The sequence below is a fragment of the Coturnix japonica genome, linkage group LGE22C19W28_E50C23, assembly GCF_001577835.2.
Source record: "Coturnix japonica isolate 7356 linkage group LGE22C19W28_E50C23, Coturnix japonica 2.1, whole genome shotgun sequence".
NCBI classification, from domain to species: domain Eukaryota; kingdom Metazoa; phylum Chordata; class Aves; order Galliformes; family Phasianidae; genus Coturnix; species Coturnix japonica.
Genome location: NC_029544.1, coordinates 291,723 through 317,238, shown reverse-complemented (window position 1 = coordinate 317,238; position 25,516 = coordinate 291,723). Strand labels below are relative to the sequence as shown.

The 25,516-nt window shown below is 42.5% G+C and overlaps 1 protein-coding gene and 1 long non-coding RNA gene across 7 annotated transcripts; one reads left to right on the top strand and one right to left on the bottom strand.

The window, feature by feature from the left end:
* Positions 1 to 25,054, top strand: LOC107325707. 3 transcript variants are annotated; one of them, XR_004305475.1, is made up of 6 exons: positions 1 to 226; positions 1,310 to 1,391; positions 7,143 to 7,247; positions 7,612 to 10,560; positions 20,883 to 21,038; positions 24,320 to 25,054. It is a non-coding gene; the product is annotated as an uncharacterized LOC107325707 (long non-coding RNA). The 3 variants fall into 3 exon arrangements; XR_004305477.1 differs by lacking the exon at positions 24,320 to 25,054 and having other exon boundaries at positions 2 to 226; positions 7,612 to 7,833; positions 10,435 to 10,560; positions 20,883 to 22,062; XR_004305476.1 differs by having other exon boundaries at positions 20 to 226; positions 20,883 to 24,440; positions 24,867 to 25,054.
* On the bottom strand, positions 1,477 to 25,152 carry LIMA1 (LIM domain and actin binding 1). 4 transcript variants are annotated; one of them, XM_015886815.2, is made up of 11 exons: positions 25,051 to 25,152; positions 21,923 to 22,061; positions 19,631 to 19,676; positions 17,183 to 17,641; positions 12,647 to 12,755; positions 11,684 to 11,832; positions 9,823 to 9,930; positions 7,713 to 7,770; positions 7,038 to 7,153; positions 4,016 to 4,149; positions 1,477 to 3,647 (listed from the first exon to the last, which is right to left on the bottom strand). In XM_015886815.2, the coding sequence occupies exons 2-11, from the start codon at positions 22,039 to 22,041 to the stop codon at positions 2,651 to 2,653; spliced, it is 2,295 nt and encodes a 764-aa protein (XP_015742301.1). In that variant the 5' UTR covers positions 22,042 to 22,061; positions 25,051 to 25,152; the 3' UTR covers positions 1,477 to 2,650. The 4 variants fall into 4 exon arrangements, with proteins under 4 accessions (XP_015742301.1, XP_015742299.1, XP_015742300.1 ...); XM_015886813.2 differs by having other exon boundaries at positions 21,923 to 22,058; positions 25,051 to 25,146; XM_015886814.2 differs by having other exon boundaries at positions 21,923 to 22,058; positions 24,994 to 25,089.
* Positions 25,153 to 25,516: the final 364 nt, after the last annotated feature.

Here is a 25,516-nt window from a genome sequence, read left to right as displayed (position 1 = left end):
GGCCACGCCCCCTTGGCGGACCGTTAACTCCTCGCGCCGCTCTTCCCTGAGGAGAATGGGCGGGAAACGGGATGTCGGGGCGTTCCCATTAAAAATAAAGAGAAAAAAAGAAGAAAAAAGCCTGATTGTTCCGCATTAAAAAGCCTCGAGATCGTCTTCCCATCCCCAAAGAGCGGCCTTTCCACAGTACAGCCGTTCAGCTCTCACATGACGAGTTGATGGTGAGGTAACAAGGGTTTATTTCATTAATGTAGACGCGGTTTAGCATTTAAGTACAAAACGGAGAGGTTCACACGCTGAAAAATATAAAGTTGAAAACGTTCCCGGTAGGTTTCAAAGCATTCAGAAAATGATTTCAACGTGATGGGCTTGGGACTGAGGGTTACCAAGGGATAAAGGCTGTATTCTGCTTTGTAATTAATTATCTAAAGCTCTCCATCAAGGTACTCAGCACCAAGTTCCGTGTGTGTGGTAGCAGTGATCCATCTGTCCCATAATAGCCCTTCTGGCATCCACCCAGCTGAGAGAAAATTAAACGGCCCATTGAGCACTCAACGACTACAGTAACTAATGGATACAAGGAGGTGGCAGTTCATAATATCCACGCTTTTTATCAGTGGAACAAGTCCCAGCATTAATTTCCCTGAGAATATGTTCAGTGAGTGGTCAGAATCCATGTAGCTCAAGGACTCGCAGGTGGCTGAGATTTAACCAGAACAAATAGCTATGAACAGCAGCCGTGCAGCTTTAGTATCACATAAACAGGGATGCATTATAAAGCTCATCTGCACCCCCTAAGAAACAAGGATGTCCAATACCTCCCATGTCTGTGACCACCAGCTTCCAGGCAGAACTGCTTGATTTGCTGAGTAGATGTTAAGAAAAAAAGGGATTTAGGGGTTACAGAAAACATGCACTTGTACATCAGCCTCCCTAAGTCTGAGATCTCCCTCTACCTGTTGAAACCAAGGCTTGGTTCTCCCTTAAAAACAACCAGCTCGTAGGTTGTACATGCAAAGCCACATAGCTGTTAATGCATGCTAGTATAGCAGCAGGTTGTTCCCTTCTCTGTGCCATAAAGGAGCACTTTTGCTTCTACTGCCACTGCATTTTCACTACACCCCAACCAAAACTACCCCAGGCTTAAATGAAGATAACTGCAATACACAGCAGCTGTAAGGAAGATTAAACTAAATCAACTCTGGCTTGTCCTCAGCTGCCTGAGAAGCAGCTGAAGCCAGAAATGGGAGCATGAGATACCTGCGTGTCCTTATTTTGCTCACCCTTTGCTAATTACCTCTCCCCTCAGCCTTGCAGTCTGTTGTGACCTCAAAAAGTGAACCCACAGTGTCACCTAGTGGCAACAAGAAGTCAATGCCTGGCCTCCAAATGTAAGTAAACCCCGGATTTCACTCGTATCCCCTTTTAAAACGGTGCTTCTTTGTGAAACGAGTACGAATGCAGCCTTCAGACCTATTTCTTTTTATGTAAATGACCAAACTTTATTGAAGTTAGCAGGACTGTTAAGAAAGCAGGATATTTTACACCTCCAAATAGAGTTAAGAGTTAATTCTCATGTCACTACAGTACAAATAAAAGCTAATAGAAAGGGATATCTTCCTTCCGCCATTCAGATTCCATTATTTGTAAAATAAATGCGGTCAAGTTTTTAAAATGTACTAAGCTTCAATGCTAGCAATCAGAAAGTTTCTGGTTCGTATGGTTTTATTCCAAAGATTTGCAATGCAGCAGAATTTCACAGCCATTATGGAGAAAAATAAAGTAAAATCATGGCAGCTCAATACAAGTAGGATTTCAAAACGGTCAAAAGGCCTTAAAAAATGTTATGTGCAGTTTTAAATGATAATGAACTCTAAGTAAACAACAAAAACCCCATTCAAAATGCATATAAAAATGCACAAGTAATGCCCTGCAGGCTCCTGCAAATATGTTGACTTGCCCTCAAGGGAGTTTTGTCAGCACTGAGTTTGGATAAGCACTAAAATACATTTGTTCCAGCAGTGGGCACACTATTCCAGTTGCACAGAGAGAAACGGAGTATTAACCTTCAATTGATCGTAATTGAAAGTTAGGTACATTCTGCTCACTTTAAGACGCTTTAGTTGTTGGACTCCAAGCCCCAAAAGTGTTTTTATTATATTAAAAAACAAAACTGTGCCCTTAACATGTATTAAAGTGCATTTAGTTACCATGTTTAAAGCAGGTCAGAAAGTCCCTTTGAAACTGGTCCCTAAGCACTGCAGTAGCGTTTTGTAGTGGTAAAAGTAGTGTATTACAGAAAGCCTGTTCCATACCAGCACAGAGTACAGGGGGATTCTGTGCATTAGCGAAACAGGTCCTAGAGTTCCAAAAGGATAAAACAACAGGAAAGAGCTCTGTTATCATCCCGTGGATGGAGGTTACCTGTCAAAGGCAACCCACAGCCACAGATGCTCATTTCCATGCACCCAGACATTCTTTCAGGCTCCCGCAGTACTTTTCTGGCTGAGATAATTTGTACATATGATTCCCTTAATGTCGATGTGCAGTATAGCATCACTTTCATACAGGACAGCTGTTTGTTAAAGCTAAAAACACCAATTAAAAAAGGCCCAGCACCTTGAAGCAAGTTTTATAATAAAAGGCCTGTTTATTCTTCATCGTCATCTTCGTAGTAACGGTTCCTTTTGATCTGTTCTTCCACAGATAGATCTTCCATATCTTCACCCTCCCAGAAACCAACATCTTGGGATTTGCGATGCTGTTCAGGAGATGATTCCTTTGCAGTTACATTGGATAAGCTGGAATGTTTAGGAGAATTTGGTTCCAGGAATTCTTCATTTGGGGTTTGCTGCTCTTCCTCAGCATGTTCTTCCTCATCCGTCTCTGCATTCTCCTGGCCATTTTCTACAAAGTTATGCTCTGTTGTTTTGATACCAGGCAATTCACGCTCTTCCTCTACGTTTTTCTCCTCAGCATTCTGTATGTTCCTATTCTCAATTCTTTCCTTTTGCTTTTTGTCTTCCACAACCTCTCTCTCCAGTTCCTCACTTCTTTTCAGCGTGTCTCTCTCTGCCTTAGAAGGAGAGGATGAATTGTCTGTTTTATGGCCTTTAACAGATACGGTTCTAAACGAGGCTGCTACCGTAAAGGGACGACTTCTCTCCTTCAGTGAGGAGGATCTTCTTAACTTTTTGAGATCCAGATCCACATCCTCCAACACATCTGGCTTGGAACTCTCTTCTTCTGGGGGCCATTTGGGCTTTAATACTTTGATGCCCTCATCCAAAGCACTTCCTTGAGTACTTTGGTCCGATGGAGGTGGCCAGGCAATCCTGAGCTTTTTTGTTTCTGCTGGTTTCTCTTCTCTTTCAGGCAAAGCTGAAGCTTTTGCTTCCATAGTTGCTGCCAGAACTCCTACTTTTGCAATTGGGGCATCCTCTACTCCTGGGTTCTGAGGACTCTCAGTTGCATTTACACCATGGAGAGTTTTCTCCGGGGATTCCTCACATTCTGTTTTGCTTGACCATAATTCCTTATGCTGTTTGTGTCCAAAGCCTTCATCATAATTACCTTTAGCTTTGAAGAGCTGATTGAAATGAGGCTTGCAGTAAATATTCCCACGCAGAGAAGCGTATGTCCCAAGACTGTACAGAGAGAAACAAAATCAGATGTTAGCTGCTTCTCAACCTCTGAGACAAGCGTATATTTTAGTTACATTGCTGAAAAAAAATTACAGTTTTAATGTGTTTGTATGACCCTCTTTTCAAGTATCAGGAGGTAGACACTACATCTTCCTGTCATAAAGTGACATTACATGTTACAAAACACACTGCGTTAAGTGCAAAGGCAGCTGGCAGAACTAGGACTGCATTTACCACTCCTATGCTCCTGTTCAGTTCACTGGATTATAGTTGTTTTCACTTCTGCTAAGCCTGGACAGCATTTTACTCGGCTTCTGAGAATAGGAAAGCCACACTTCCTCGAAGGCAGCCAAATGGAGCAGTGTGTTTACCTGAGTTTACTGTTGCAATAGGAACAGCGGAAACAGCTGATGTGGAACACCTGCTGGTTGGCAAGGAGCCTTTCCATTGGGTACACCGTCTTCTGACACCCAACACAGGTTTCCTTTGCTGGCAACTGAAACTTCTATAGGAAGAAGAGAAAGTTCGTTAGCTGGAAAATCAATCAATTGTGAGGAGACTTGGCTCGGATTCATGCACAGCTTCCACAGTTGTCAGAAAAATGGCTGTATTTCTGCAACCTCAATGCTAATTCTGATAGAGTGGGGTTCTGGTGGGCAATGAGTGAGGAAGAAGCTACAGCAAACCCACAGGGATCAGCACAGTTTGACAGCCAAGGTTATGCCCCAGTGAGCTGCACATCACAAGCCGAGAGGGAACAATGGAAATGCTAGAACCCAGCTGTAACTTTGTCAGAGCCAGTTCCCAGAAATCTAATGTTTCTGCAATCTTTTTTTTTCTTTATAGGAAAACAGTGAAATATTTAAGTAGATACAGTCATTACGAGACATTCCAAAAAAGTCAGCATAGAAAAAGATCTGAAAACCTCAACATAAAAGGTCGAGGCTGGGGAGAGAAGAGGAACAGTGCAGGCTGCCCTCAGCAGTTTGAAGTCCGTTTTTTGCTAAATGCTCTCCTCTTTTAAAGAGGAGAAAATAGCCTCAGTGCAGATGTGGGCAGCAGGAAATGCTTCTGACTTCATTTGTAAGCAATTCCAGTTCTACAGCAAAAAAAAACTGTAGTCGGGTTTCAGGACAAACAGCCCTCAAACTTGCTCAAGACTTAAAGCTGAGCAGGGCTTTGAGGTTAAAAAGCTAGAACTGTTTATGTAGTTACCAAGAGAATTTCCTGAGAATTTAGTGCAAGGGTAAACTTAAACACTAAGGAGTCAAGCGCTGCTGCCCTGCTATATGGGAACAGCTTCAGACTTTGTTTTCTGAATGCATCAAGGAAGCAAGCACATTGTCCATGAAAAAGGTCACTTGGTGCCATTCACTTCTCAGAATCTATTATGGTTGGCCAGCAGGAAAGATACCTCCAAGAAAAGAAAACAACTTGCAGGTGAGAAACGAGCATTCTCAGGCTGCTCACTGACAGCAACCACTTCAGCAGCAGCATAGGAGTGCCTAAGCTCCATATCCATGGGTTTACATAGATATATTGATAGTACAGCATTTAAAAAAACTTTTGTTTTCTTTCTTTTTGGACACAGAATTACCTGCTACAATCTTATTGAAAAGTTCCAAGGAAAAATACTGTGGCTAAAGAAAAAAAAAAAAAACAGGAAGACAGCAGGAAAACATAATTACAGCAATTAATTTATAATGGAAAAGAAACAATGGTTAGGCAATGGAAGTTACAATATGCAAGGGACAGATTGCTGAAGACTGAGCCAGCTGAAGTCTGTTTGTCACAGCCATAAAATTTGCTGCCAATTTAATTCCAGTTCAATAGGTATTTCAACTTTTTAAGGCACTGCTTTAAGCTACAGTTGATTAAAGTTCTAATGATGATGACAACTAGCCCAACAAAAATTCAGAGTTCCTTTGGAAAGGACCCACAGTCGTGCTGCCAAAACTGCATATGAACTCTCAATCTCATGTTGCTAAATGAAATCTCAGAAAATTGAGAGTTTACCAATTCAGATACAACTCTGATCATCCTCTTTTGCCACAGGAAGCAAGGCAGCAACAATTTACTTGCCCAAGAGCTCATTTTTGCAATGTTACATTACAGTGCTGGCATATGCTTCTGCAACGTGCATCCCCATCTAAGAAGAGGAACTTACTTGTATAACAATGAGCCCTGTGCCTGATGGAGAGGTGTTTTGGGGTGTGAAGAGAAAGAAATTCTTTTCCAGGCATACTACAAATAGGAGCTACAGGAGGAAGGTGAGGCCCAATAAGTAAAGAACTCGAGAGAAAGCTGAGAGTTGAGCTCACATTAGGAGGGAAGCAGAAGGCAGGAGCAGAGATTAGGAACCAAGAACAGGAAACAGAAGCTGGAAAAGACAAATAGGAACCTCGTGAATAAACAGCATCTAGGTTTCTATCGGAGCAGTGCAGCATCAAAAGCACTAGCAAGGTAGAGGACTAAAGTGGTTATAATAATAGGAAGAGATTGCAGACCAAAATCCATTGCTTGCGTGTACTTTGTATACTTTCACAGACAGATTACAAAAACATTACAGGCAGCTAAGTTCTTATGCTAGCATTTATACCACCAAACACCAAGAAGCCACATCTCACTGGTCTTGCTTACATCAGTGCTGTTCCTCTCCAAGATGGGGAAAGCAACAAAAGCACAGTTGTTTCTTCAAGAGTGAGCCAGGAAGCCTGTGGCAACCCAGGGAATAGGCATCCTAACTCCAGACAGCACATGTGACAAGTGCAGTGTGATCGAAACATTCAGAACTGCTGTCTGCATGGCTAATAAGATTAGCAAACACATTCCTATCCAAGAAGTGCTCCATCTGCTTTAGAGCCCCTGCTAAAGAAAATCTAACATTGAAGATTTGTTATTGAGAATGCCACAGTGGAGTGGCTCACCATTTCACCCTTGATATTACATTTCTACCAACTGCTGTTGCTTTGGGAACAGCTGGAAGAGGAGTGTGGAGAGGCAGGTCCTGGCCTAAGGGCTCTCAGGTTCAGGATCTTAGTGCCATCCAGGAGCTCTGACATTACAGGAGGCATATACAAACCATGGCAGGATCTGCATCCCTGCTCAAATCCCTTTTTCCCCAGGCTGAAGAGAAGCAGGCTGCCTCTGCACAGGGCAAACCATTACAACAGCAGCAACACAGCTCCCAGTATGCAGCTCAAGCTTCACCTTTGAAAAACACAAGTTTTGAGGCGCTTCTCCATTCAGCACTCAAATTCCCTCACAGTCCGATGAGAGACTAATACAGTTTCTTTGCTGACAGACTGGTTGAATGAAGGCTTTTCACTATTAAATAGAGAAGAAAGTTGTTCTTAACTGTTGCCAGTGTTTGAGAATAAATAGCTCCTTTACCTTCACCGTTTTTGGCAGAGATGCATCCGTCTGGCCAAGTGATTTGGAACCAAAGTTTTGCTGTTTTGTGCTGACAGGTTTCTGAATTTCTGTCTCGCCCTCCAGGTTTTGTCCAACTAAGGGAAGACAAGAGAGGAAGAAAAGATCATTAGAATGACCTGAAAACCATGGACAGTTTATGCTGATAAGGCCAAATAGCAATCCTACCAGGTAGGGGCTAAAACATTTGTTTGTTATTAAACTTTTTGATCTAGACAAAGCAAATACATTTAAACGTGATCAGTCTACTCATGTATCAGAATAGTTAAGTTGATACACTACAGAAACTTATATATGGAGATCCAACACATAACTCTGTGCTGTCATTTCCACAAAATGCTCTCACATTGCCCTGAATTCAGGTGTAAATCTAATGCAACAAGAGAAGGACTTAACTGAATGGGAACTTGTCTACCTCTGGTCAATGCCAAAGGTATTTGGTAGTTGTCCTGCATTAGCAAGTACATTCAGCCTTGCACAGGACAGGCTTTTAGTATGAAAAAGTTTTTATTAGGTCAAATTTATCATTTGACAGGAGTGGTCCTAAGCATCCTGACAACAAATGATTGATAAGAGGGAGCACTTGTCCTCATCTGCACATCCTGCTCTTGTTGAGGCAGAAAAATGAGTGCTTACCATTGCCATCCTCTGAAAGGCTGGAGTGGAAAGATAGGCTGTTTTCACCTACAGAAACCTGCAAGAGAACATTGAGCAATAAGCACCTGTGATCTTCAGGAGACCGAGAATCGTGGCCCAGGTAACACACAGAGTGACAGCATTCCTCTCAGACAGGAAGAGACTGGCCACACTAAGGGACACATAAAGCTACTTTTTTGTTTCATAAGGCCCAAGATGGAGTCCAGCTGACTGTCAAGAACATTCAGTGCTTGCTACAAGGCAGATATCCTCACAGTTACAGCTCTTGCAACATTCAGATCATCTGCTGTTGTGTTCACACAAACACTGTATTTTTGTTTTTCCCCAAACACCTGCAGCTTGTATGTCTTTATCTTAGTCATTAGAAAGCCTCTTTGCTTCCTAGTTCTTACTGAGAAAATCCTTGGCCACCAAGCAATACGTGTTTACTGGAAACCTCATGGCTCCCCCCAGCATTTGGCAAATCTGTGATACTTAAGCATTCAAATACAGTGCTTTCCAAAACAAAAGAAAGCCCTAACGACAACAAAAAAATCCCTGAATTTCTACAGCTTTTCTAAGAGGTGGTTATAAATCAGTTTCAGACACTGAACACATTACAGATAAAGCACTTGATGTAGAGTTGTTAAATTTGGTACTATTGCTATCAAAGAGCTCTAAGTAGCTACACTGAGAAACTAAACTACTGTAACAAGATTAATGGCAGGTCATCATTAATTCACTTTAATGACTGAATGGTCCATTGCAGGCAGCTGGCATTTGCAAATTAACGAGGTAACAGAAGAAGTTACATAAATTAACACACATTGTTCTACTGACGAACACTGGTGTACTGGGAAGTGCATCAGCACATTCTATGGGTGTTGGAGTCACACTTATCTGACTTCTAAATCAGTCATCGATTCAGTGCAAGAAATGAAAGTTAGCATGTCTATTTCACTCTCTTTTTGCCTGAAGGTTCCTATTGCTGACATTCATACCAGTAGTTTTAATTAGGCTTATTTCCAAATTTCATCATGCCATTTCAAATAGACAATCCTGATTCTCAAACAACACTCTTCAGGTTCTTTATTGCACCTGGACTCTTCAACAAGTAACTCGCAACTATTGCTGAGTATGATCACTTTTATTCAAATCTGCCATACAACAGCAGAAAAGTATTCTGATTTCACAGGTGTTCTTTTAATTAACTCACCTTTTAGCAGAAGCAGCCTCAACCAGTTAAACACAGAGCTGCTCAGCTGTCAGTAAGGAACAGCTGAAAGCAGCAATTTGGCTCCTGGCCCAAGGAAGGCTGGAAAGCTCTAAAAGCCCTCCTGGCATTAGGCTGCCACGTGTTCAGAATGGCTTGAATACACAGTACCCTGATTATTATTCAGCTACTTTTATCCCGTCTGCTATCCCAGTTTAGTACACAAACGGTTGAGCACACTTTATTATCTCTGTATTCAGAGAGTAATTTAGCCCCAATTTACAGCTGAAGCTCAAAAACGGGAGCAAACCCAGACTGGCGCACTCTGCTACCTTAACCAAGATGCAGCCGCTAAATAGAGAAGAAATGGTGACAAAGTCTCTTATGTGCATCACACAAAGCTTTTCATCTTTTAAGTTATTTTAAAAAATAATAATAATAATAAAAAACACACCTACTTAAGAAACACTATTTTTGTTAAGGAATATGACACAGTAAAGTTTAGGTGACTTCACCGTACCAAATACTAACAGCAAAGTCAAACCAAACCAACCCCAAATCAGAGGTTTCAGTTCTCATCAGCTGCAGAAGCCATTAAAAAGTACGACAACCAAAGGTTCTGCCTCACTAACAACACGTCATTATTGAGAAGATGGGAAATCTGCAAGGAAACTTTAAGACTTATCTCTAGACGTTCTTTACAACTTTAGAAGTCTTCAACTGATGCCTGCTAGCTTATAATTCAGATACAGTCTAGATTAATAAAGAATTCTGCAGGTATGCAGTCACCTGCTTAGATTCAATTTCTTAATAGCACGTGGAACAAAACAGCTGACGCTCAGCAACTAGTTCCACTTATAGTGAAGTCCTTGATCTTCACCAGCGTGAACATCTTACCTTCTCCCCATCCTGATAGGAAATGCAGTCCTCAAAACTTGGTGGCATATTCTCCTTCTGCTCAGATTTGTAATTCTTGAGTTCACTCTCACTGGCTTGAATCTCATTCTATAGAATAAAGCACTTGAAAGTTGACAGGCTCTTTTCTCCTAGGAAAGTACTTGCTTTCCTTTTCTTTTTGTAAACTGTTTTCCTAGCATATACAGCAATAACTAAGTGAAAGAATATATCATACACATTTGCAAAGTGATGGATTTTAACGAGGAAAAGAGATAGGGCTGTAAAATTTTACTCGGGGAAGATAATGACAGCCCTTTTCTCTGACTGCAGATTTCCTTTAAGATCAACTCTTCCATTTTTCTCCTGCTCACTCCACATCTTCACTGTCCAGACATGTTAACTTTTCAAGATAAGCACTGAGTAGTTGATAAATACAACATAAAGCAAATACTACTTGTTTCTATACTAGTAAAAAAGGGGGGACAAAAAAAACCCAAAAAAAAACTTATTTACCAAGATTTATTTTCTTTACAAACTGTCTTAACGTTTACACAAAAGAATCTTTCACACTTAAATAATAATCCAGCAAAACCTCGTGTTTCATTGCCGCAGGATTCAAGATAATTGGGGAAAGCCTCATGCCATTCACAAGACATCTGCTTTGTAACATGGAAGACAGATAACCAAATGCCAGCAACAGCAGCTCACTGGATTCTGTAAGCCAATTGAGTCTAACAGGTATGTAATTAAGTGCTGATGTTTTAATGCACAGATCTCTACGTGTGCTGTTCACCATCTCTCCCTACCCTTCCTGTGTCACTTGTGATGCTATTAAAAGAATTGCTTCTCACCGTTTCTCTAACCCACTGCAAAAACATCCACCAGTTTTAATCCAGTCCTAATTACACAACAATGCCCACAAAAAAAGCTGATCCCAGGAGAGATTATTTCTCTCTTTTGCAGCATAGATTTCAGAGAAGGGCAGTACAAATATCACACTGCCATATCATGACACTTAGTTCCTTTGGCAGCAAAGAAGGAAAATAACCAAGACTTACAGCTTCTATTCTGAGTATTGCAAACAGTAACCTCATCAGCACCTTACCTGCTGCCCTTATTAACGTGCCAGGACAAAACCAAAAGAAATTCTGCTGAATGGGATTTCCTAAGAGCTCGAGGCTGTGCTGACACTCAAACTGATAGCACTGGGGAATTGAAAATGACAGTCTCAAGAGAAAAGCTATGGCAAATTTCCTACCATTAGGACAGACCTTATTGAATTGGCTACTACTCTGAGCCACAGACAGGAAGAAATAAACTGGCAAACTGAATAGAAGTGGGAAACTGGACTCAAATCAGCAATTTGGAGATAATGACATTTGCTGCACTGGCTGCAGTACCCTTCCACTCATATCACAAAGGTTACTAGATTTTCCTCCCAAGGGCTGCAGAATCAAATCTACACCACAGACAAAATTGAGAAATCATTTCAGTTAGGTAGAGACTATTTCCTCTAGCTTAAAGCTAATGTACATTACAGAAGTGAGGCTTTTGTTTGTTTTCAGCACACAGAGATCTCCAGACAAGCAGAAAGAAAAAGAACATCAGTTAAGTTTTAGAAGGATGAAATCAGGGTGCCAGCAATTAATTTCCTGGAAAACTTTCAAGATCATTCCAACAAGATGCAAATCGTTGCTTCTCCCTGAAGTAGAGACAACTCTGGATTAAAAATGAGCCCTATGAGCACAAAGGTCTTTTCAAAACAAGATGGCACTATCTTCAAAAAGCTTGGTTTCTGTAACATCTTTCCAGCCCCGGGTTGGGGCTAAAATTCAGTTCTACCCAAGACAAACAGACTTACCGTGGTAACAAGGCCTGTAGAACTGCCCTGCTTGGACACAGCTGCCTGATACTTTGCCAATCTATCCTTTATTGAAGTTTCAGTGAAGCGAGGCATCTCTAAGCTTTTCTTGGTCTCCGCCTTATCTGGGCTGAGTGCTGGACTTGCATCTACAAGATGAAACGAACTAAATGAGTAAAGAGCAGTTTCCACGAATGCCAACAGCACACATGAAAACTACAAACCCCATCCTTTTGCCAGTGTGACAGAAATTCTCAGTCACAGGCTCTAAGTTCTGTAATCTACCCAGCCAGTTTCAGAAGTAGCACATTCACTTTGTCACTGACAAAGACTTCAGCCACTGCTCTCAGAAACAGTATGAACACTGATGGCTGTTTTACTGTTATTGTCAAATGAAAGCAGCTGCTACAGCAGCTAAATGGAAATTCACAACACTGCCGTAGAGACACAGTTGTTAAAAGTCTTTTAGAGAAGACTAAACACAAAGCAGAGTTTCACTTGCAACTTCCACCTTCTCCATGAAAACATTCACCACGTGACATGTTAAAGATGAGGATTTCAACAACAAACGTTATAAATTAGTTCAGTTTATCCTCACTCGTCCTTGGAAGCGTCTGGACAAGGTGGGAGGGATAAGAATTAAAACAAAGAAGATCAATCGTCTACTCACTACTTATTTTCTAAATTAGACATACTGTTAAAAGTAGTCATAGGAACAACTACTTTAATTGATTAATGCTAGTTATCTCCTGTGCCTCAGTATCTTTTGCCTAAGGGGACAATGCTTTAACATTCACAGCAAGATTGAGTTAATTAAATGTGATGCTTGCGTGCACTTTTCAGACAGGAGACAGTTACACTTCTTTCTACTTATGAAAGGCAGGATTTAATTCCATTGTGTTGTGCATAGTATTTCTCTATTATATAAACTGAAGAAAACAAACAAACAGGGGGATTACTGACCTGATGCACTGTGACTCTTCTCTCCTTGGCCAACATCAAGGTCCTCTGAAGAGAAGCTGTTTTCAGAAATCCTCCTACCAATTGCTGTCTTCCTTTGGTCTCTAGCAACCTATTAGAGACAGAACCCACCTATCAGCTGCCTAGGCAAACAAAGATTGTTGAATTTAATCCTTTAAGATGCACAGGTGTCACTAGCAAATCTGCTTTACTAGAATAAACAAGTCTAGCAGGTGACATCTTATTTAACCAATATTAAGTTTGATCACTGAATACGTGACCCTTTACCACCTGGAAAACATTCTTGTGAAGAGGCTGGTGAATGTCCTTCGATAAGGTATCTGGGTTGAAAGATCAGGCAGCCACACAGGTGAGCTTTTTAGCAATTAGATTTTTGCATCTCATACCACTTCTCATGAAATTAGTGTTCAAGGTCATTTTATTAAGATTCAAAAATGAAAAGAATGATGAAAGAAGATAACAGAAATCAGCACTGATTTTCAGCTACAGAAAGGAAAAAAAAACATGCTAAACGAAAGTTATCAAGAGCTATTTGTTTTGATTTGGATCTCTCATGCACTTGGTACCAAATAATTCCCTAATTAAGTCTGATAAGGCTTAAGCTAGAGTGCTAGAGATAAATATTCTCAGATAAACAGGATAATCACTATTTGCAAGGCTGTACTGGTGGGCAGTTCGGTAGTTACAGCCCAAGTGTTGTGGCTGGCTCAATCAGATTTAAGGCTCATTTGTTGAGACCAACACCCCAAAACCTTGTGCTTGGTATGAAGAATTGTGAAAGAAACTTCAGAGCAGCTGAATGCTCACGAAATGCAGTATTTAACTGGACCTCATTGAAATACGATGTTTTCAAAGCTGAAAGACAACATTCCAAATACTAGAAGGTGACAGATAGAGGGTGTTATCTCCCTCCTTAGGAAAAGATAAATCACGGGGATGGTTAGAAATTACTTTTGAGGCTGATGAGAGGAAGAAGGCAGGTTTGGCAAGATCCTACAACCACACATCCCTGCACCCCCAACCTCCTACCAACAACTTTCTTATTTGCTGGTCACCAACAAGAAGGAAATTTCCAAGTTTTATTTTAACAGAACTGCACTGTAAGACAATCACTGTGAAAAATCAGGCTACTTTGGCCTACAAAACAGCACTTTACCAGGAAAGGAAAAATGCAGCTGGAAAACTTTTTTTTTTTTTTTCCATTAGCATGGGAAATATTTCTTATTTCTGTGGTTTAAGGCTTTGTTAACTTTTCTTACTGGAAAAGAGCTTAGCCATGACAAGCCTTTTCCTTCCACTGAGTGAGTTGATAGGTTCAGTTTGGGAGTGTCTGCACACTTGTAAGAACTTGCAGATTCCTTATTCTGAGCAAACTATCCTTAGATGATTCTTCTTCAGCCTATGTCTGCTTTCATACCGCCTTCAACCCACACATCTGAAGCTCTTACAGCTCAGATACTGGTCCTTCAAAGGGTCTAGATTTCCACTAGCATACAGAAAACAGTTATAGGCAAAACACACAGAAAGAAAAGACCCTTTAAGGATAGAAAAAATAAGTTTATTAGCCCACTTGGAAACTGTGAACTACTGATAAGCTGGTGGGTGTTGTTTTATTTGTTATATGGATCATATACTCTCACACACAGCAGGACTGACAAAGCTACAAGTGAAGTTGGTAGTACAGACACACAGGAAGTTGAACTGGTGAGCCCCATTCATGAGGAAGACTTCACTGCTGGGGAACAAAAGTCTTAAGAAATTTAGATCTGGTGTCTGGGATTCCAACTTCACTGCAAGAAGCCGTTAGCATCTCTCTGGGGAAAAAAACAGCTAGAAATCCAGACTGGGTAAAGCTGATGTTGTGTACATTTTATACTAGTAGTCTCACACCATGGAAGAAAAAAAACAGAGCTGTAAGTGAAAAATGTTTACTTAAGGAAGGTGAGAGACTTTCTCCATTACCACCAACAGCCTGACCACAAGTAATTAGGCTGATTAGGGTGCATGGAAGGTAACGCTGTTAGCATGGAGGAATCCCTTGCTCCCAGGTTTAGGCTTATCCCACTCAGTTCCCTCTATAATTCTGGGTGGGCCGCTATTCCAGAGCTACAGCTTGTGCTGCTTGCAAAATGAAATGAAATCCTCCTCATGTCTGGAAAGCCCCAATGTTCTAAGACAAAAGAGGTGAGTGCAGAGGTACCACAAAGTTAACAGCATTTCGCCTGGGGCACAAGGAGCTGTTGGGCAAAAGACCAAAAAGAAGTTACACCTATTTCATTATAGACAACTGTGTCAAATGTGACCCTGAGCATCAGGTTAGACACACAAGGCATAGTAAGTTTTTGCCTTAAAGGAAGAACAGAAACCACCTCAGAGATAACTTTCCTAACGAGCCTTGCAGAACTGCTTGCTCTTTCTTTTCTTCTGATTCTCCTTGGGTATGTTTTTGCTATCACTTACAGGAAGAATTCTTTGAAATTGATAAAAGACCTCATGTTTGGCCTCTGTTTAGCGCTGAAGCAATCTAGACCAACGTGCCTGCTCCTGGCTCAGATTAATGTGTTGGGAAGTATTTATACTGTGTCTTTGTGGAAGAAAATGATCCGCCTTATATCAAAGCTGTAAAAGACAGAGCAAAATCTGAACAAACAGATGAATAAACTAAGAGAGTTTTGACCCGAAAATCAGAATAGGTTTGTGCAGAGTCTGTGATCAAGTCAGGAAGTCCAGGCAGCAACCTGGATTCTTGCCATGGACCCAGCAACCAGGCAAGTTATTTTATCTTCACAGCCATTAAGCTGTAGCCATGTTGCCTCTTGGTTTATACAGATGTTTTTGTCAGGAAAGCTCTGGCAGCGCTTATACCATAAGACTGAAGCAAATACTGATGAAAATTACCATTTCTCATGTGAAGGAAGCCTTGCCTGCACTTAAGCCAGGAGTTTATCAACCAACTGGGTTCAGGAAGAGTATAAATGGAGGAGAGAACCAGATATCCTGCAGTCAGTTCCTACCTCACTGAAAAAGATCTGTGTCCCCATAGCACTGAACTATCTTCATTGTACGTGACTACATGACATCATCCTCCAATCCCCAGATAAAATCCCAGAACCAGAAACCTTACAATAGTGCTTTCTAATCAGACACCCCTCCCCCCCGACTTAAACTTCAGAGCCCTTAGTGCCTTTTCCCTTCCAAAATTATAAAGTAACCAGATTAACTTGGAATAGGAACAAGATTTGAACCTAACCTGAAGAACTTAATATCTACTGTATGATATTTACTGAGTTCGCTCAGATTTCAACCACGTTCAAATGACTAAGCTTAAGAGAATTATCAGTTCCAGACTCAGTCATCTCCAAAACAATTTTATTCCCCAGGCTAAGATAAAATTACTTCACGTCCATCTGCAAAATGGTACTTTCCTAAGGAATCCTGATGGATTAATCCTTCAGCAAGAGTTCATATAAGTGCTATCAGGAAATCACCCTCCAGTCCCACCCTGAAAAACAGCCCTGATAGTATGGGTGGCTCATAGAGAATGACAAAGACTACAGAATCCTATGCAATTACCACATACAGACCCCAAACTTCCTTTAACAAAGAACTGCCCCTCTGGATCTCCTAACTGATACATACTTTAAAAAGCTTTGTACAAAATCTGTTAGTTTTATTCAATAGTGCAAGAAAAATCACCGGCAGTAAAACAAAGCCAGAAGTATAGGAAACTATGAGAAAACTGGAAACTCCACCAGCCTCGGGACTGTGTTGCAAGTCAATGGCATATGCAACTCATTTTCTAGTTAAGCAATTCTCCCTCGGGACACACAGTCTGCAGTCCACATGCAGGATCAGATTTCATGAGCAGTCGTAGGAAAATGCAAGCCCTGTGCATTTGCAAGTCAAAACGAGTGAAGGCAGCAGCTCGCCTGGTGATCTTTGCTTCTTTATCCCCAGCGAGGATTTTTTCGATAAGAAACATTTGTTAAGATGCAAAGATGCGAGGAAAAGAGGGAGGTATTTCACAGCATTTCTATGCACACACAGCTATGTCTGGTCGTGTGATACAGATGCACATAAAGCCCTTCACTCTGGCAGTGCATTCATCTCAACTGCCGATACTGCAGAGCTCTCTTCAACTTTATACATAACTCCATGTATTTGGACGCAATTCACGTTTACGCAGCTCGTCTTAATCTCCATAGGAGATAAACACTCCCTCCACGCTTTGAAAAACTGCTGGAATTCCACACATTTTTCTCATTTTAAACGTTAACCTTCTACCAAAAGCAAATTCATCCTACATCTGCAACGAGCAACCGACAAAGCAAAGCAGAACTCTACACCTCTTCATACAGCTCTGAGCAGTTATTAACAGCGGCTACCTTATGATTCAACTAAAACAATGAACACAATCAGAGTCAATAGCTCTGAACCACTCCCTCCCGGGATTTTTTCCCGATGCCCAGGAGGCAGCAGTTTTAGTTTCCCTTAAGGTTTGCAAGGTCAGATCCTTACCTTGGGCTGAGCTGCTTCACCCTTTTCAAACATCATCTTTAACTTGTTCAACGGAACGCTGTACTTCTCTATCTTCCCTGAAGGCTCCGTGTTTTCAATGGCTTCAGGCTTTTCCACTTCTCTGGGCTCTCTCAGATAGTTTTCCATTTTACCACTCTCCGCTGAGTGGCTTTGAGACTTTCTGCTGTCAACACCGGGACACTGCAGCTGCCCAGGGGTGCCACAAGAGGCCCGGCTGTGAGATGCTGTGCCGGCTGCCGGGATCTGCTCCGTATCTGAGGATAAAGCAAGGCTGCTTCCAACTCCCAGCTCGGGGATCAGGACCCTGTGCCCACCCTCAGCACAGCTGCTTCGTAGTGTTTCCTTGCGAGACTCCGTTCCCAGCACTGGATTCTCCCACTTCTTCTTTAGTACGCTCAGATTCCCTCTCTTAAAATGAGGGGGAAGATTTTCTGTGCTCTGAAAGAACAAGAAGTTAAATTCCAGTTATGTGCCTGATGAAGTACTTCCTTTCTATGAGAAAGGAAGTTAAAGGCTCAGCACTGATCTCAGCTCTCTGCTTTTTCAGACAGCTGTGAATAGTTACAACTGTGCCACATGGAGAAAGCATCCAGGATAGGAAAGGAAGGAGGGGGGAGAAGAGAAAAGTCAGGAGCTAAAGCAGGAAGTGAGCAAACAGGATGGCCTTATAAGGAAAAAGGGAGTCAAGGTCTAATGAGTTAAATGACACACAAAAGGCTCGAATCCACACATGAAGGGAAGGGGACCCAAATCCACATAACAAGGGTCTCTAGTCCTGGAACAAACAAACAACAGAAAACGCAGCCACAAGAGAGATGTGTGGTGTGCCAAGCTTTGCAATGTCTTCCAGCTGCTTCAGAAGACAATAACACTTCCAAAAAGCCACTAATTAGCTTCCAATAACCGGTACTTTTTTGATCTTTTGCATTTCTACTAGCACTAAACAGAAGCATTTCACACACCAGAGATCTGGCCTCACTATTCTGTACTATGCAGAGTAAGGCTTAAGTAAAGCACAGACAAGATATTTCTCTTTGCTCCCATTCATAAATACCAGATCATTCACTGGACTTTCTCTTCTACTTCACTCAACACACTGAAAGCTCTAGACAGGAAACGTTCACACAAAGCACAAGTGCTGCCTTACCATTGCGAGTTAGATGGTAATACATGGAGCACATTCAAATGCTTTCCATATTAATTTTGCTCACAAGCAGTTACCTCTCCTCAGAGTAACAGGCCAGCCCACGTTTGATTCATTCAAATCTATTACCTGCCAGCATTGCATTTTTGCTGTCCCTCCCTTATGGAGTCCACTGTGCATCAGACTCATTGCAAGTGGAGCAGGTCTGCAAGGCTTACAGGAATTAAACAGGATTAGCAGCTATATTAGGATTTAAGTCTCTCACCCCATTACTCTTCTGGTCACATTTTGAACACTGCTTTGCAAATTAACTTGAATCCATCTAGGCTTCAAAAAGATCAGCTCACTTGCTGACTGTACTTAAAAGAAAGCACTAAAGTTGTAAGGCAGATGTTGTAGTGTAACAGAAGTACTTAAAACTGCACAGCAGGATCCAGGATCTCTGGATATGAGACATATTGCTATGAAGCCCTGCCATACTTTACAGCCCCAGTCATTTTTGCTTGGGGTTTGCCTATTCCTGTTCATAGAAGCAATGAAGGAAACACGACTGGGGAATAATTTTTAGAGCATTTATTTTATCACTCCTGTATCCCAGAGAGAAAGAAGGAAAATGACTCCTGAAGCATTACAGAGATCAAGGAAGTGTTCTCTAGCAAAATCATACCTCTACATCCTGTAAATATTGTATTTTTGGAATGAAAATCACAAGGTCTGCTTGTGAACACCTGGTCTTCCATCAGGGTCTCTTGACCACAAGCAATAAGTGCAGTGCAGGGGAAATGTGGGGCTCTAGCAGAGCCAAAAAGGATGGCTGTCCCACATTCAGGGCCAGTCTGAACTCTGTAGACCATTTTGGACAAGATTCCTTAACGGATTCTACAGTTATCAAAGAGATGCATGCTAGATTTCATAGAAGCTGGCAGCTTCTTTTTAAGCAGGCTTTTAAATTCAGTCGAGAAAGGAAGGGGTACCACACAACTGCCTACAGCTAAGAACAAAGAGGTTGTGGTTAGAAATGACAGCCAACTCGTTCTGCCTTTTGCTTAGGAGTGAACTGGTGATTCAACATTTAGCTTTGGGCAAGTCACTTGATTTTCTTTCATTAAACATCGTAAAGAGAAGAGGGAACGGGTCAAAGGCAGACACTGTGTCTGAGTTTTCTGTAGGACACATAGCAACAGCTTTGATATTCCCAAAATAAACCAGCACAGGAACATTTCATGCAGGTGATCCATTCTGGTTGCAGGCTGTTGCTTATTGCCTAGGAAACAGGTACTTACATTTCTTTTTTTCTCAGCCGTGGCTTCTTCAGCTGCTTTCTGATACCTTTGGGAAATAGGAAGGAGGAAAAAAAAAGACACAACAGTTTTAAACTGGAATATTGAATGATCATGAAGACAGCTGAGATTTCATTTCCACCTCAGACTCCGTGCACTTATCAGACTTACCAAATAAAACCCAAGGCTGGAAAAAACCAGCAGTGAATAGTATCTGAACAATGCAAAATGACAGACACATTTTAAGTCATTCAGCTTACAGTAATAACATGCGTTGATCATTTTCGTTAGCTAAGCACTCTCATTCTCAAATCAAGGCAGTTTACCTTGGAATAGCTGTATTGTTTCTCCCACCCAGCTGCCTGCTGTGTCCCCTCACAGGAGTATTGCCTCAGCTATTTATACAGCAGCTGCTGAACCGTAACAAATTACAGCTTGGCATACACAGAAAATCTACATAAGTGCCAGTTGATCGTACTATGCTGGGTGGTAAACTGCACCAATTCAGCAGTTGCTTCATGAGCAGCTGAATCACCCCAGCAGTGGCAACGTTAATCACAGCCCTCTGAAGATAAGCTACCCTGGATCATGAATCAAAGTCCTTTAAGAAGCTACAGAAAACTCCCAGCAATCTGCATGTCACTCTGCTGGGAGTAAATGCACCCAGAGCTCAGAGCACACCGCCCTCACTGGTCAGTATACTGCACACAGTGATTGCATTTTGCTTTTGAAATGCACAGATTAATCTGATTAGACACATTTTGCCATTTGTAACCAAAGCTGTGCTTTTCAAAGAGAAGAATCAGCCCTCTATATATTCCTGTTTTTCTTATCTGTGGGTCTTTCTACTTTTGATAAAGCTATGAATATGTTACAGGCCATAAATGAGTCACTGATACTATAAGTCATCAGCTTCAGACTTTTAATGATGGCTGGTATCAAACCAAGAACTAATGAATATCAGGGGCTCTAAGAAGGAAAAGAAAACCCTTAAGGACCAGATTCTTTCTAAGGAAAAAGAAACTTATGCACAAATGCCTGTCTTACAGCTGATGAACCTCACTGACTTTTCCTTTTGTGTACTGTGTGCTCCTATGTAGGTTTCTTCTCTCCTCATGCAGAACAGCAGATTGCACTCCTGTTTATTGCTGCTCTACAAGTTGCATTCACTGTACAGACTGAAAGCTGCTGAAGAATTGTAGCTGGCCATCTTTAATTCACACAAATGGATTAACCTGTGTCTTGTCTACTGCAGAGTTTCCAAAATTGAAACGAGACACGCTGAGAAAATAAGTTTATGGAGGAATAGAAATCAATGCTGCTGAAAAAAAGCAATAGAGACGTGGGGATGAAAGTGCTCTACCAAACTGGAGAACGTACACAAGGACTGAAAAGCTTCAGGCAGTACTCAGTAAGTCAGTCCAGTGCAGCGCACTGTTTACATTCCTGCTGTTGCAAATTTGCATGTCTCTGACCTGGCAAAACTGATAATTTAAACGCTACGGGGATTAAAAAATACTTCCACGTACAAATATTTAGGTAATGACAATTTAGGGAAAAACACTCCTCTCTGTCAGTGTCAGACTTGGCAAAGCCAGTAAGCAGCGCTGTGTTTTTGCAAGGAACTGACACTGCTTATGTAGAGGGACTCCGCTTGATTAAGGAATAGCAGTTTGGATTACTTCCAATAAGCCCTTTCCAAAGGATTACCAACATTTAGCAAGATGACTTGGTTCTGTAATCAAGTTTCAATGAGTGAATAAATTACCTTAACGAGACTGGTCAAAGCAAGCAGCTTCTCCTAGGACAGAGCACTTACAGAGCAGCATCTCTGTTTGTGTAAAGTCCAGAACGTAATTATCCTTCCTCTGCTGACTCCAGATAGTTTCTCTCATTCATTTAAATAAAACATTGCTACACTATTAATGCAAGTCTAGGTCACTTGGCTGCCCAGCTCCCACGCTAAGTGAGAATCCTATGCAGCTCATGATGAAGCTGCAAAGTCCCATTTCTGATGAAATAAGAGTCCATCAGCAGTAGCTGCCTACACTCCAACACTATGCCCTCAGAATCCGACTGTAGTCACACTTTCTGACAGCAGAAGGAACAGATTATAACTCTGATCTTTCAAACGTCAGCAACTAAAAGAAGTTTTGCACAGCATATACTGAACCAGAACCACAGAGCAGTATTATTTCTGAGAAGCAAAGCAACTGTCATTGAAGCAGTTATTGTTCAGTATCTCAGCTTTAACCTCCCCATGCAGACAGCGTTCAGAATCCTCACAGAACTCACCTGGAGAACCTCTCCATGAGAGCTGAGGACTTGTTCTTGTTGACAAGAGAAAGCTCTTTGGCAGTGATTTTCAAAGACTGCGATGTCCATTGTCTTCTATTAAATGGGGAGGGCTCCATCTTTTCACCACGAACACCTACTTAAGAAGAAAGCAAAGTGTCAGCACAGGGAGAAAAGTAGAGTGATTTGACAGTCACCATTTGGAGTCAGTTCATGAGCTGCTGATCTACTCATGCCACCAAGTGCTGATCATCCCAAATCTTATCCATCCACTGACCAAAAAATACCCCCCAGCATCAGATTCAAGTTATAACTTCCTCTGCAGATGCCGCTGAGATGGTGTCCCTGATAAAACACCAGCCACAATGAATGGGGCAAGCAATAGGATGTAAAGCAGAACCCAAGTAAGAAGCAGGCTGTGACTGAAAAGGATGCTGATGTGAAGCTTTACACACAGAGGCTCCAAGAAGCCCTGCTATGCCCTCTCTTGTTCTGCTTTCTGAACCAAATGCTCTGGCATTTATGTAAGAAGGCTTGAGTTATGAAACCTAAGAGGATGTAATTCCTATGCAAACATTTTTCATTCACTGGTGGTGTTCACTCTTCACGCAGCAGCCGTTTCCTCTGTGAGCCAACATAAGTCTTCTGTTCACAGAGGCAGCTGTAAATCTCTCGTCACAATAGCCAGCAGTTACCTAAAGGAATAGTTTGGATTACTTCTGCCTTTCCGTAAACTGGAAGAAATTTCATACAGCTTTACACAACATAATTCAACAAGTCAGTATTGGATACGTATATATATTTTAACAGTTTTCTTTTGTGGAGGAGGAAAGGAGGGGAGATTAATTTAAACAGTTCCTTGATAAGACAAAAATAAAGCTTGTGAGGCAACGCCTTTCCTTTTCTCCTATTTTCTTTTACCCCAGCCTCGTGTCACACAATGCCTGCAGCAAGTGCACTGCCTGATCCTGCAGCACTGACATCAGGCAGCCTGATCTCCTTCCTGTTTTTTCCATCAGTTTTTTAGCTGACCATTAAGTTACAGGACTCCAGAAGTCTGAGTCTTTTAAAATGCACCTTAAGAACTTGATAGAAACAGTAAAACGTAAGGACATTGAATGCAGTTCCTCAAAAACATCGAAGATTTGGGAATGCAGATTCAGTCCAATAAACTCAGCTGCAGCAATTGGAATCTCATTGATCTCATGTGAAGTTGGGGCAGAAGAACCTGAATCAATGCTGACAGGTGAGAATGGGTCTGCAAGGCACCGGCTTGTTGCTGGAAGCAGAGGAACCTCTTCAGTGCTGCACCCTGCTGCTGTGCAGAGATAAAACACGCAGCTGATGAGCACCTTGCTGCCCGGGTGGGTAACATCAGAAAGAATGGGACTTTCTTTGAGATCCCTTCATTCACCTGATGTAATGGGATGGAATGACACACCAAGCCAGCACACGTTCTTCGAGATCGTGATTTAGATGGTGCTTTTAGACGTGTACAGGTTGGACTATCACGGCAAACCAGAAAAGTTACACTATTTTAGTCGTGGTGTTGAAACACACTGAAACTACTTATCAGCATTACGCTTCCAGTCGCAGCTTGCTGCAGCTTCAGGCTTTCATCTCCCACTGAAGGCAGTCTCTAAAGTGCATCCATCGCCCCTTCCAACAAGAGAAGCTCACACTGAAGACAGAAAACATTTTGCATCCCTAAAGCACCTCTTCTGTTACCCTGAGGAGTTCCATTAGGACTAAACTCCAATAAGGATTGCTCTCTGGTTTGCAGGCTTATAACAGCTGTCACACAAATGATCATCCACAAAGATAATGGCTCTAATTCCAATAGAGGGGTGCTCACCAGCCCCTCCCTATTGAACAAGCATGCCTTACATGCAAATAAACCAGCATTTCTGTGATGATAAGACACAGCCCCTGCTATCCATGTAGCAAACACTTAAGAGCACGGATTCCATGAAGGCATGGAATACATCCGCGGAGCCTGCAGATTAAATTCACTCCTGAAAAACGCATCTGCTGAAAGAGACAAAACTCGGAGCCAGCTGTCTAAAGCTACAGCTTCAACTTCTGCTTGGCCATTAATCCGGAGCCAAGAGAAGATCAAGCGAAGCAGTTTAAATCACCATTCTCCAAACAGGAGTCGCTTCTGCAAAGGAAACAGTAGCAGAGCGCTCATTAGAAGCCTCTGTTGGCAGACAGCAGCTCAATGACTGATGTGCACCTTACACGGAAGGACAGTAAAACAAAATCTAGTTCAATTGTGCAGAAAATGGGCCTTAATTTGATCCCTAAACACGGGAACCTTCAGCAATCACTGTTTGCAGATGAATTTTGCCACCATTGTGTTACACTCGGGTTTCCTCACCATTTGTTGCCTTACAGCCACAGGTGCACAGGGACAATCAGCTCCGCTTTGACAATCTCTGTACATGGGAAGTAAAGGAGAATAAAGACCCAGCTGCTGGGAAGGGACACGAAGCAGGACATCGAGATGCCCAGAAATGTGAGCTCCTTCATTTCCAGCACCATTCCACGTCCTCAGCCCTCTCCCATTCGCTTTCAGTTTCATCCCATTCAAACACCTTTGTCCTTCTTTTGCTGCTCCTCCTGAATTATTCCAACCCATGTCAGGAAAGAGCTCTTTATTATAAGATTAGCATTTAAACGAGATTGTGAGCGTTCTGCACGGCGTTACACAGTTATATTAAAGATGGAACAGAGTCCCGAGGAGGACGGGAACCTCGAGTCCTGCAGGAGGGAACGGCTGCACTGCAGCCCATACAGCAGCCATATAGATAGATAGAAACCCACAAATATGGAAAAACCCCGAAGGAAAAACGCTCCTTAAAGACCACAGCACCTGCATCTAACCGAGCAGCACCGCAACACCGGGCTCTATTACCCTGTCACTCATCCTACACCCACACAGCTCCGAGCCCTCCACGGCGGGGACCCCTACGCGACCACCACCCCGACCCCGACCCCGACCCCGACCAGGACCAGGACCAGGACCAGGACCAGGACCAGGACCCCGACCCCCGCTGTCAGCCCCGCACCGTGCACTGCGCCCCCTCCGGCCCGAAGGTCCGTTCGCCCCCTCCCTCGTCACGCACCTGCGGCGTCACCACGCGCACACCTGTACCGGACCGGACAACGACTGCACCGCCGCGCCGCCGCCGGCACCGGGCAGCAGCTCTGAGCACGCCCCCTTGTCCAGCAAGATACTCCCCCTACACAAGTCACGCCCCCATCTTTGCATGGGGAGGGGGGGGGGTCATGGAACGCATGCGCAGCTCTGCTCTCTATGGGGAGATGGGATCTATGGGGGGATTGGATCTATGGGGTATTGGATCTATGGAGAGATGGGGTGTATAGGGAGATGGGATCTGTGGGGGGATGGGGTCTATGGGGAGATGGGATCTATGGGGAGATGGGATCTATGGGGAGATGGGGTCTATGGGGAGATGAGGTCTATGGGGAGATGGGGTGTATGGGGAGATGGGGTCTATGGAGAGATGGGATCTATGGGGAGATGGGATCTGTGGGGAGATGGGGTCTGTGGGGAGATGGGGTCTATGG

Coding starts and splice junctions, on each gene's coding strand:
- LIMA1 (XM_015886815.2), bottom strand. CDS start 22,041: ATGGAGCCCTCCCCATTTAATAGAAGACAATGGACATCGCAGTCTTTG. Junction 11,833..12,646: donor GAAGAGTCACAGTGCATCAG/GTCAGTAATCCC, acceptor TTCATCTTGTAG/ATGCAAGTCCAGCACTCAGC. Junction 7,771..9,822: donor CCTATCAGGATGGGGAGAAG/GTAAGATGTTCA, acceptor GTTCTCTTGCAG/GTTTCTGTAGGTGAAAACAG.